The following is a 13,008-nucleotide window of genomic DNA, read 5'->3' as shown; positions in this document are numbered from 1 at the left end:
TCAGTGACAAGTGGTTTTCTTTTCTATTGTTCAGAGGGCCAGGGCAACAAGGGAATTTACCTCATTAATTCCAAGAATGACTTAAGTACACTACATGCTAAAGACAGTATTATGGAAGTAACAAAGAAAGTACATGAAAAACAGAGAAACAAAGCCAAGCACTAGTGTTGTTTAAGTTGTTATGTTTCCTCTCTATGCTTTTAGAGAGTGAGGTAGATAATGGAATTTTCTAGAAACCCAGGAATGACCTAAATCCACTTAAGTGCTCAAATAGCATTATGGAAGTACAAAGAAAGCACAAGAAATATGGAGAAACTAAGCCAAATACACTGGCATGTGTGTGTAATACCAGCTACTTGAGAGGCTGAGGCAGGAGAATCATTGGAGTCTAGAGTTCCAGAGCAGCTTGGGCAACACAACAACCCAGCTCAAAACAAACCATAAAATAAAAGGTAATAAACAAACACAGAGAAAACAACAGAAAAAAAGAAACCAGATCATGAAAGATAGCACACATTATGCGAGGCATCTGACATTTACCAGGGAAGTAATGGGGACCCTGAAAAGTGTTTTCAAATGTGCAGTTTAGCAGATGGGGTTTTAGTTGTTTTCTGATAGTTGATGTAATTCTACAGATATTTTATGGTTCAACTCATGCTACCTCATATTCTTCTTATAACTAAAATATGTATAATGTTTGGATCATAACCCATTTCCTAAACTAAACACAATCACCACCAAAATTTCCTTTTATCCTATGCCTTTCTCCAATACATGTCTCTTACCTCTCTTCTTAGATGGGGAAAGAGTCTTGTTTATCTTTTTAAACCACTCATACAACTAAGTATTAATTTCCCTTAATATCAATTTTCTAGGTGTTCTTCAACATTTCTACTTTTATTTCAAACTACAAGTCTTCTATATCTTTCAAGTCAAGGTATTCAGAATCTAACAAAGTACACGCTGATCAGAAAGACCAAATTTACTGAGCTGAAATAACACAACTGATGCCTATAATCTGTAAGAAAGAAAAGTCTGTTTTGCTCACATACTTGATAATCTCTCCATACTCATCCCATTTAATTCTTTCTTCTGGGGCAGGAAACATAGGATAAGACTTTTTTGCCTGTTTGAAGAAACTTCCTTTACGACTACCTTCACCTTTCATCATCAGGTCATGCTTTGTCTTATGAGCAGACGGCTGGTCAATATCTTCCTCGACATCACTCTCATCACTGGAGTCTATGTCTGCCCTGGGAGGATTGTGGAATAAATCCAGGTCATAATGTCCCACAGAGATTTTCAATTAATATTTATAAAGTTATTACTGAATAGTCAATGTTACTAGCTGAATTCAATGTTCCTAACTGAATATTAATTCAACTGACATAACAATATTCAATATTAGATCAATATTTTATAAAATATAGCATTAACTACCAATTGATAAGTGCAGATTAATATCAGCACTGAAAGGAATAAGTACTTTAACCATTTAAAGATATAACAAAAGTAATGAAGTTCTACGAAAATTTAAATATTCCCAACTGGACATTTAAATCTTAGGAATATGTTCTTTTGAGCTGAGTAAGGTGGCACATGCCTGTAATCCCAGCACTCTGGGAGGCTAAAACAGGAGGATCACAAGTCTGAGCTCAGCCTGGGCAAGTTACTGACTTAGTGAGATGCTGTCTCAAAAAGATAAAAAAAGGGCTGGAGATGGAACTCAGTATGAAGGGCCTGGTTCAATCCCTAGTCCTTAAAAAAAAAATTATTTTCGAATTACACAGCTAAACTTAAAATTATATGAAAACAACTCACTCTTTTGACTGCTCAAGTTTTTTAGCAGCTTCTTTCTTTAGTTTCTCTTTTTCCAAGTACTCCTCAAGCTCTTTCCCTTCAAGCTTCACACGTTTCCTCAACTACAAAAAATAGTAGACAAAAGAAAACGTCAATATTAGGGGGTTGAGGTAGTGACATATCACATAATTAATTCATCATCTTTCAATTTCCCTCTAAAATTAATCAAATTTCCACTATCTGCAATTGGAGATTCTACTTAGATTAGAACTAAAACTGAGCTCTTACATGTCTGGGATAAGTTTAAATAAAATTGGTTAAAAGTACCAGTCAATTAGAAGAAAATACAGACAAATACTTTTATAATTGGGAGTAGATGAGGCCACAGAAAACCCATATAAAACATAAAACTCAGAAGCTAAAACCTTAATGGAAACAATGACTAAATATGGCAACATTAAAAAATAAATGTCTGACATTTAAAAATCTCATAAAATTAAAAGAAACAAATGATATCAAAAGACGAAATGTATAAAGAACTTACAAAATAAGACTGATGGATAATTAGTAGTCATAGAAAGATATCTAATTATAGTCCTTGAAAAAAATGCAAAATATAAAAAAAATTTTTAATTAACAAAATTGGCAAAGCTAATTACAACGAAGAAAGGGAAACTTCACTTACTATGCAAAATTTAGTATAGTTACATTAAAGGTAATTTGCTAATATCTAAAAATGAAAATGTCATTAGACAGCTTTTATATTTGTAGGAATTCATTCTACTGAAACAATCACACAAATGTGGAAAAAAAAGTACACTGCAGTAATGTTTGTAACAGTAAAAAATTGGGCAAAACTTTAGGACCTACCGATATAAAATGATTAAGTCAGTAATACTCATACTTTTATCTGCAGACTGCCTTCAACACTTAAAAATTAGAGAATCCCAGAGCTTTTTTTGTAGGTTATATTCACCAATATTTACCATAACAAAAGTTACAATAGAAATTTAAAAATTTTAAAAGTTACAATAGAAATTTTAAAAAGAAATTAATCAAATTACGATTAATTGATGTATCTTGTGTTTTAAATGGATCTTTTATTTATGCAATATTTTATAACAGCATACAATAGTTATTCAGAAATAGCCTGTTTATCAGAATAATAAAACCATTAGATATTAACATATTTTCACAAATACAACTATATTTTCCAAAGGAAAACCAAAGTGAGAAGTATGGCAGTATTTTACATTTTTCTACAACTCTATTCTCTGGCTCAATAGAAGACAGGTGGATTCTGCATGAATTCTCCATCTACACATAATCCCTTACAATATGTTGTTCTGATGAAAGTACGTGAAGAAAATGTAGCCTTATCTAGATATGATATTCTAAGGGGAAGTAGCTTTTTCACAGATATAATCTCTTTTAATACATTAAAACTCAAAAAACAGTAATTTCTATGCATTGTATATGTGTGCACACACACAGTTCTAGGGACTGAACCCAGGGCCTTCCCACCAAACTATGTTCCCAATTCTTGTTTTATTTTAAGACAAGTTTTCACTAAATTGCTAAATTGCATGGGGTAGGCCTGAACTTCCCACAGTGCTGAGATTACAGGCTTGTGATAGCATGTCAAGCTAAAAAGTAACTTTTTAAAGGTTAGTTATAATGTGGACTGAAGTCATACCATAATAAATTTTTTGTGTTCTGTCAAATTATGATTAATTGATGTATCTTGTATTTTAAATGGATCTTTTACTTATGCAATATTTCATAACAGCATACAATAGTTATTCAGAAATACCCATTCACCAAATTACATAGATCTCACAAATGATAAGATTTTTAAAAATTATATTCACAAATATCATTAATCTCATCAGAAACCTTTTCAGCTATCCATGTCATAGTTTCAGAAATTTCAATTTCCAAAATTCCTCAAATCACCAAAATTTTTTAATTTTCACTTGAAAGTTAAAATTTTATCAGATTTAAGCAACGAATGTTAGTAACTTTCCATTTAATAACAGGTTCAATTTATTAATTTTTAAGAAAATATCATTCAAACACCTAAAAATGAATTATCTATTATTTTAAGGAAAAACAGTACTTCAAAAACAAAGCAGCTAACTGAACTCAAAACTCAATCACACAGGTCTTTTTTATTGGAAATAACCATGGTACTTTAGCAAACAATACAAATGCTTTATGCACATTTCTCATCACTAAAATTATTTTTTAAATTACTAAACAGATGGAGTAATAGTAATGACTTTTACTTGCTTTGTCAAGGCTGTTCTTAAACTAACTTGGCACTTTTTTAACTACAAGTGCATGGTCGTAAGAAGATGCAGTGATTTCCAGTACAGCACACGGAGTACCACTGCCTTGATTTATACTAAGGTACCAGCACTTCTTACAACATTGATTTTACCCATCAGCATGAATACAGAACAGTGAACAGGCAAGTGATATCTTAATATTATTATGAAAAAGAGCTTTGGTTTTATAGACTCCCTAAAAAGGTTTGAGGAATTCCTTAAGGTCCACTGGATTAAACAATCAGAGTACACGTATATAACGTATTACTACAAAGTTACTGAAAAGAATTCATTTATCTATTCAAAAACATTTGTTCCATAATATACCAACTACTATGTAAGGAAGATCTTTATATACATTCACTCTTAAAGAAAGACTCAAGTAAAAAGAACAAGCTTTAGAATATGTGGTTAATTTGGCCTTTGAAAAAATACCATGGGCAGGGCATGGTGGCACACAACTATAATCCCAGCACTCAGGAGGCTGAGGCAGGAGGACTGCTGCACGTTCCAGGCCAGGCTGGGCTACAAAGTGAGTTCAAGGCCAGCCTGAACTGCATAGTGAAACTGCCTCAAAAAGAAAAAACAAAACAAAATGTGAACCCGGCTGTGGTAGCACATGCCTATATTCCCAGCACTTGGGAGGCTGAGGCAGGAGGATCACCACAAGATTACATAGTGAGACCCTATCTCAAAAAAAAAAAAAAAGAAAGAAAGAGATATCTGTGTATCAAAGGGGAGCAGGGACAAGAACACATATGCTTCAAAAATGCCAACAGTCATGCCAATTTAATCCAACATATAATCCTGGATGGGGACCCAGACAAAAACAGAGAAGGATGAACCTGAGTGGGGTCCGTGAATGAAATGCTAGTACACTATCAATGCTTATCTCCTAGTTTCACTGTGTGCAGTAGTTTTGTAGGAGAGTACTCTTGCTGATGGATTGCGTATAGATAGAAAAGAGTTCAAAAATAAGTTATAAAGGCAGGGAATGCAACTCAGGATTTACATAGCATGTGTGAAGCTCTGGGTTCAGTCCCTAGTACCACCCCCCAAAAAAGTAATAATCTGTGAGTTAATGATCTGTGCAGTGGTTAAAGATCTGTGAAGGGGACACAGAGGGTCAGGAGGGGGATGTATGGGGAGCCAATAATATCATATTTCTTGACTGGATGCAGGCTAGACAGGTATGTTCACTGTGTAAATTCATCACATGCCATACTTATGTTATATACTCTTTAATACCTATTTTACTTCAGTGAACATTTTTAATTTTCTAAATTTTTGGCCTTAGTAGGTATGTGGAAAGGGCTGCTAGTCCCATAAGAAAGACTGAGAAAAAAGAAGGTTGGGCTGGGCATAATGGTGCATGCTGTAATCCCAGCACTCGGGAGGCTGAGGCAGGAGGATTGCAGCAAGTTTGAGGCCAGCCTGGGCTACACAGTGAGTTTAAGGCCAGCCTTAAAGACATAATGAGACCCTGTCTTGATAGATAGATAGATAGATAGATAGACAGACAGACAGATAGAGAGATACATAAAATTTTCTAAAATGGTTTGTAGGGGGGAGGGTAGAATAATAACTGTTTGGGATGTGATTAAGTAAAAGGAAAAAGACAAGAGATAATGGGGAAAGGAGGGGTAACTGCAGACAAACTGCTCTAAAAAGGGGAGCAGAGAAAGAGTCCTAAGCACTACGTATACTTGGCAAAAAATAAAAATCTGACATTTCATGTTTCACTTGCTTGATATACTTCTGTGTATCATTGCCACTAATATTCTTTTATTCATTCCTCAAATGGCGTATCAGCCTTAATTGAATTTCTAGTAATTAAAATTTCAAATTCAATATTTTATATCTCATGAAACTGTTCCAAGTACTTCTGAGTTTTTTTAACTTGCTATTTCTAAGCTATTAAACAACCCAAGACAGTATTTTACTCTGATGTGCTTGCTTAAATCCTTATCCAACAATTCTGTATTTATAGTGAATATATATCAGACTTCGGTTACTAACACCACGCTCTTTTTTTGTACTGTGGATTAAACCCAGGGCCTTTTATATGATAGGCAATCGCTGCACTGCTAAGCTATATCTCCAGCCCTTTTCCTTTTTTCCAATTTTAGTATATGTGCTGCAGAAGGGAGCACAATTCTTTGAGAAGGGTCTTGCTAAATTGCTAAGGTGCCTAGCCTAGGCTCTAACTCACAATCCTCCTGGCCCAAGCTCCTGAGTGCTAGGATAATAAGTACATGCTACCACACCCAACCCATTTTTTTTTCTTAACTAGAGTTATACAAGACAAAGAAACCACTGAGTTTTTTAACAAACTAAGCATTGCTTTAAATGGCTGCCATGAAGCCAGAACGAAAACCAGTCATTTAAACGCTGTCCAACCCTGACTGTTATTAACTATCCAATCCAGCATTAACTGGTATGAACTTTAGTCATAATATCAATTCTGAAAAAATTAGTAGATGTGATAGGTAGGTTATTAAGAAATATAATTTTTTAGTATCTTGGTCATTTACCAAATTATCTTGCTCCCATAAAGGAGATAAGGGAGGAGATAAAGATGCAGAAACAGCTTAGTATATTTTGTAATGGTAACCTAAAGGAATCCCTGTCTAATTCTACTTTCTCTATTGAACTTGTGACAAGTCATGCGCCATGAACAAGGCTGAGGGTGAGTTGTAGGGTGTTTTGAGTGAGAAGACATAAAACTGCACTCCTGGAGAATGAGAAATCCTATAAATGTTGAGTACCCTTTTGAAATGTGAGGTCTTGAAAATGAAGCGGAACCTACCCACAGGGTTGTGTTTAACTCAATGACAAAGCACCGACTGGGCACAGACAGGGTCAAGGTTTTGCCAGGTAAGTAAAAACAACTGAAGGGTAACAGAGTTAAAGGTGTTTATAAAACAATCAATCAAGAGCTAATGACTAAGCTACAAGGATGAATAAAGGTGAGGTTCACAAACTAAAGTCCCAGTAGGACTGAAGCACTGTTGGTATGGAAGTAACAGAAAAAATCAGCTGCAAGATCAGAGTGGGAGTCTTGATGTGAAGATCTGGATGGAAACAGCATGACAAGGGAGTGGATGGCTGAGGTAAAGTGAGGAAAACAGCATTAGGAACACGGTCTCAAGGAACTGAGAAGACCACGGAATTGGACAGGGCCTACATTCAGATGTTAAAGTCTGCAAGAAGAGAGTCCTGCATGTGAGTGGACAGGAAGGTCATGAACCAGGGACTAAAGTCACAAATGACAGATCATGGCCAAGAGATTAATAAATGTCACAAACAAGGGGCACATCATCAGATCTGATGGCATGAACTGCAAAGGGAAGAAAAATGGCTTGAAAGCTGCAATGCAGAACAAGGACAGCTACCAACCTCACCCAAAGTAAAAGAAACATGGAAAAAAAGAAAGGTCTAATTGAGAGGACAAAGAAACATGATTAGGGAGCAGCCCAATTTCAATTCAGGAAAAGGCTGAATGGAACTTTTCAGAGATTAAGAACACAGTGTACACGGATGTACTCCTTCTGGGTATGGTTCCATAGAGCACAGTGAAAGAGTTCTGGAATAAGAATCTCCAGTTACGGGGTTCTGAAGTTTTTGCTTTAAATGCTCTCTATTGTTATTACAAAAATAATATGGCAATTTTAAGTTTTATTTTTAAATAGCATACTACCAAAACAGTTCTAAGATAAAGTTTGTATACAAGTGCTTACCTCTATTTCTGTAATTTTTTCAGAAGGATTATCAATTAAGAAACGTGCTAAAGTCCCAGGAGTAGTTCTATAAGTTAGAATGATTGAGTTTTTAGGGTCCTGACACCACTGAATAAAGAGATCTCTTGAAAATCCACATTCCAAGTCAGGCTGGCTAGCAAGGACAACTTTGGGGCTAGGTACTCGAGCCAAGTCCGAAAGACCATGGCATAAAGAAAGATGGCGAAACTGAAATGGGTTATTCCTTTTGTCTTCAAAGCATCTCATCAATTTATCACTCATCCACTCTACCTAATATGGGGGGAAAGATAACAATGATTAGAAAATACTACAACTTCAATGTATCCCACAATAGTCAAGGAATTCAAGTTCTATTTCAAGTCTTCTTTTCCTCTACTAGTTGCTGAAATCTGTACTCTTCTGACAAGCAGCAATTTTCTGATTCTCTTTCCCTATTAAGGTCTCTCACTCCATTTCTCATCCTAAAAGTTCTACTTTTCAGTGATTATAATTATTATTTGATTATAAGTCACCTTAAATCTTTTTGAGAAAGCAGTGTGTACGTTCTACGTAAATATCTGATCCTAGAGACTGCTAGTTCAAGGGAAAGAGTTTATACAAAAGAAAGAATAATGAATTCTAACAGTTATACCCTATCAGGTAGGTTCTATTTTTGTCCTATTTTATAGTACAGGATATCAAGAATTAGAAGAGAAGCAACTTGCTCAGTCTGTAAAATGGAGACAAAAATAGAAACTATCTCATAGGGTATACAAAGATTAAATAATTATGTAAAGCATACAGGACAGTAAATAGTTAATACTAACTACTATTATCAACCTCTTCAGAAAAATAATATCCAAAAGACAACTAAGATTTGAACTTCATAAGATCAGTCACTGGCAAACCTTGTTGTTACAAATGATGACATGAAAACAAACCTGGGACTTAGAAAACTCCACCACATTATAACTGACGTTATTTAGGAGCGCTAGTGAGTAAACGCCCAATCCTGCATCTTTAGTTCTCCAAATCTGATCAAGAAGCTGAGCAAGTTCCAAAACTCTGCCTGCAGTATCCACTGCTATTAACACATTTCCGTCACCTCGAAGGGTTTCCAGGACATTTGCTAAAAAACAAGAAGGTAAAATTCCTATAGAACAAAACAATACTGTGCTACAAAATTAAAGATAACGTCGTCTCCTTGTTTCTATAAAGCAGACTACAATCTGTAAGTAACCTTAATCATTAGGTCTGGTACAAAATGAAACATTTTGCTTAGGTCAACACAACTTCTTCTAATTTTCTCAAATATATCTTCATTAGAGGTAAAAACTAAGGCCATTAACTCTCAACTTTTTCATTTAAATATTATAAATCAATAGTTTCCAACTCTTTCACATCAAATATACATAGAAAATGGTATTTGAGCCAGGTGTGGTGGCACATGCCCATAATCCCAGTATGAGAGAGACTGAGGCAAGAAGATCCCTGTCAGGGGCCAGCCTGAACTATGTTGCAAGACCCTATCTCAAAAAAATCACTGGGAAAAATGACCGGGCCTCATGCAATAAGCATGGGGGCTTCCAAGCCACCCTGCATTCACCTGTCCACCCTAATGATGTTTGTTAATCCCAAAATTAACACACAAATATATATATTTCTACACAAATTTGTGCAGAAACACACAAATATATATATATTATAGAACACATATTTTCTATGTATACCCATAGAATAAAATGCTGATCACATTTTCTCCTAAAACCAAAACAACAATAACAAAAAACAAAGTATAAGAGTTTTTACATGTATATGTATCTTTAACCTTCATAGATTTCTTGGCTCTACATGAAAGTCTACTTGGAAATAACTGGCAAAAAGCAAACAGACAAAAAAACTAGGAATAAATAAATTCGAATTAGTGATTAGTCATACAATATACAAGTTATACTTTCTGGGTAGAGAGACTAAGAAAGTGGTTGCTAACGTGTTTAAAAGTAGAATCCAATTTTCCCTGCTGAAATCTCATATAGCTTATGAAAAAGAACATGAAGTGAAGCAGCTCAAATCCAAAGAGAAATCAGCAGCAACAGTTCAGAGCCATCTCTTTAAACCCAAGACTACCGTGTAAAAAACCCAACACCAAAACCAGCAGATGCTCTCTCTGTGTCTCCTCATTTATCTGGTTTTTTCAGTTTTCTTTTAGAATGTGTTTTTCTAATTAATATATAGCAAGTCTTACTATACAAACATACCAGTGAGAGCCTGGGAGAGTTGGCCAACCTTAAATATTTAAAATACTGACATGGTCACGTATTTCTTCAAAACTGCTGGAGTTAGCTAAGTTTTTATGATCAAGTTCAACACAGTAAAAAGAATTTCATGCGACTATGCACATCCACAGCTCTTTAAAAAGAACCCTAGACAATACATACTCAGAAGCTGTTCATCTCTCTGCTTCCTTCTAGGCTGCACATAGGTAGCATTAAATGAATCTGTGATGAGTAGAGAGGGTCTGCTTAGCATTTCCAGGGAACATCCATTTAAGTGGCTGTTAAAGTTTGAGAAGAAAAAATAAATAAATAAAGTTTGAAAAGAATACTATTTTATATCACTTCAAATAAATAATGATAGGTTCTCTTCATTAAAAAATAAGCAACTGAGCTGGGCATGGTGGCACATGCCTGTAATCCCAGTTACTCAGGAGGCTGAGGCAGGAGGATTGTTGCGAGTTCCAGCCTGAACTGCATAGTAAGACCCTGTCTCAAAAAAAAAGCAACTGATTTTGTAAGGCTTTTTACCACTGTTAACTATAAAAGTATATATGCTCACTGATTCAAAAGAAGTCAAGTAAATTTTTAAAAATATGTATAAAGAGGAAAATAAAAACCTTCCAGAGGACCACCACAGTCCAAAATAAAGTGAATATCCTACTGGGCATGGTGATGCACAACTGTAATCAGGAGGCTGAGGAAGGAGGATAGCAAGTATGGAAATATAGCTCAGTGTTAGAGCACTTACCTAGACATAAGGCCCTAGGTTCAATCTACAATACCTCAAGATGTGGATATCACAGATACAGTCCTATTGTCCTATATTCTCAGTTCTATATCCCAGGTGGCTTTTGTTTTTCTTTTTTTTTTTTTGAGATAGGGTCTCACTATGTAGGTCAGGCTAGCATGGACTCACTATGTAGCCCAGGCTGGCCTTGAACACAAGTGATCCTCCTGCCTCAGCCTCCTGAGTACTGGGATTACAGGTGTGCACCACCACACCCAGCTATATCCTACTTTTTTCCCATGACATTAAATTTTTTTTCTAAACCAGTTTTTAGTAATTGTAAAAAGCTTCCTAGCATGTTTGTACTGTATTTATTTGAACCTTTCGTTTTATTTATATTTAAGTTACTTTTTTGCCATTATAATCTTTCTGGTTAATTCTAATCCATCTGAAATTTATTTACTTATTTATTTATTTGGTACCGGAAAGCAAACTCTGGACCTTGTGCTTGCCAGGCAGTGCTGTGCCATTAAGCTGTATCCCTGGCCCCTGAAATTTATTTTATTATACTGTAAAAGAACAAAACTTTTTCCAAAATGGTTATTCACCATTTACTCAAATACCCATCTTTCCTTATTAACCTATAAGTCTAAATTCAATCTATTAGTCTTAAATATTTCTTATATAAAAATCTTGAGGTTATTGTAATCTAATATAAACAAGATTCCAACTTACTGTACAAATACAACAAAAGCCTATATGAGACTGAATATCAAAAAATGTATAATAATGCTATCAGTGCAAAATGAAATATGTACAATTGTAACAACTGTGTTCCCTTTTAAAGGGAATGTGACATTAAACATAGATATATTAGTAATTACTGATTTACAAATCAACAAAACAACCCCCACACAAGTTCTATTAGGAAGTAGGTTGAGGGCATATAAAATAGTTTTGTGTATAAAAATTCACTTCCTTCGCAGTATCTCCAGGGAGACAGCTGTTTTACAGTGAAGAATCTTACATAAATTTTAAAAACTTCTTTTATATCCTACATCAAACTTTTTCCCTTATAATGCAAGTAACAATAAAAACATTCATTAGTTGATGTTTTTAAATTGCTCTAGATTTTGGTTAAAAATAAATAAAAACAATGCTTCTAATTTTGCCTTTATAGAACTAAATAATATTTGCCTTTTCTTTAGCTTTTGTCTTCATATACCTACATCTCCCTCTTGTGGTTGAAGTCAACTGCATAAACAATTTCTTCTTCTCCATCTTTGACTATTTTCCATATTGTTCCACCTATCATATGCCCAGCTGGAAGAGGTGTGATAGACAAGCCATGTCCTTTACCTATGTCAACAAGATAATGACAATATTCAAGTTTCTTTCCCAACCCTATAAAAAGGTTATATTTCAAAGCCATGTTAAGAGGTAACATATAATGATATAAAATTCAGAAGTAAAAATGCATACAGTGAAAAGCAAGTCTTATATTCCTATCCTCAGCTACTATACTCCTTCAGTGGAGGCAAACACTTGCAGTTTTGTTACGTATTCTTGCAGAGATAACTGTGTTTATAAATAGAAAGCTAGAGATTGAACTTTAAAGCTAGTATACTAAAGCAGGCCTGGTGGCGCAAGCCTGTAATCCCAGCACTTTGGAGTCTGCGGCAGGAGGACTGTTGTGAGTTCAAGACCAGCTTGGGCTACAAAATGAGCTCAAGGCCACCCTGAACTGCACAGCAAGACCCTGTCTCAAAAAGACAAAAATAAATACATAAATAAACAAATAAATAAAAATAAAGCTAGTATACTATTAAATAACTATTAATAAATTTATCTCGTGTGTGTGTGTGTGTGTGTGATGCTGGCCACTGAACCCACAGCCTCATGCATGCAAGGCAAGCACTCTACTATTGAGACACACAGCTCTAAGTTTTAACATTTATATTATATTAACAAGTGTTTCCATTTTAACATCTAAACTAGTAGAATAACAATTTAGATCTCACTAGGATAAAGAATTTATTCCTACAGAAAAACCAAATACAAGCAAAACTACTAAGACCATTGATACTTCCTGGTTAAATTCTCAAGAATCCATTATTTACAAAAAAAAAAAAAAA

General features: G+C 34.8%; 1 protein-coding gene across 15 annotated transcripts in view; it reads right to left on the bottom strand.

Moving 5' to 3' along the window:
* Cpsf2 (cleavage and polyadenylation specific factor 2, 100kDa) overlaps positions 1 to 13,008 on the bottom strand; it is a 33,684-nt gene that overhangs the window by 10,132 nt on the left and 10,544 nt on the right. For all 15 annotated transcript variants that reach the window (XM_005390313.2, XM_005390318.2, XM_005390319.2 and 12 more), the window contains 6 exons: positions 12,103 to 12,232; positions 10,309 to 10,424; positions 8,812 to 8,999; positions 7,871 to 8,161; positions 1,822 to 1,922; positions 1,053 to 1,253 (listed from right to left, as the gene is read on the bottom strand). In XM_005390313.2, coding sequence (XP_005390370.1) covers positions 1,053 to 1,253; positions 1,822 to 1,922; positions 7,871 to 8,161; positions 8,812 to 8,999; positions 10,309 to 10,424; positions 12,103 to 12,232 — 1,027 coding nt within the window. The remainder of the gene's footprint in view (positions 1 to 1,052; positions 1,254 to 1,821; positions 1,923 to 7,870; positions 8,162 to 8,811; positions 9,000 to 10,308; positions 10,425 to 12,102; positions 12,233 to 13,008) is intronic.

This window comes from Chinchilla lanigera, unplaced genomic scaffold (assembly GCF_000276665.1).
Source record: "Chinchilla lanigera isolate Chin_1 unplaced genomic scaffold, ChiLan1.0 scaffold00037, whole genome shotgun sequence".
NCBI lineage: Eukaryota > Metazoa > Chordata > Mammalia > Rodentia > Chinchillidae > Chinchilla > Chinchilla lanigera.
Note: the sequence above shows the minus strand (reverse complement) of the source record. Positions and strands in the feature narration are given on the sequence as shown.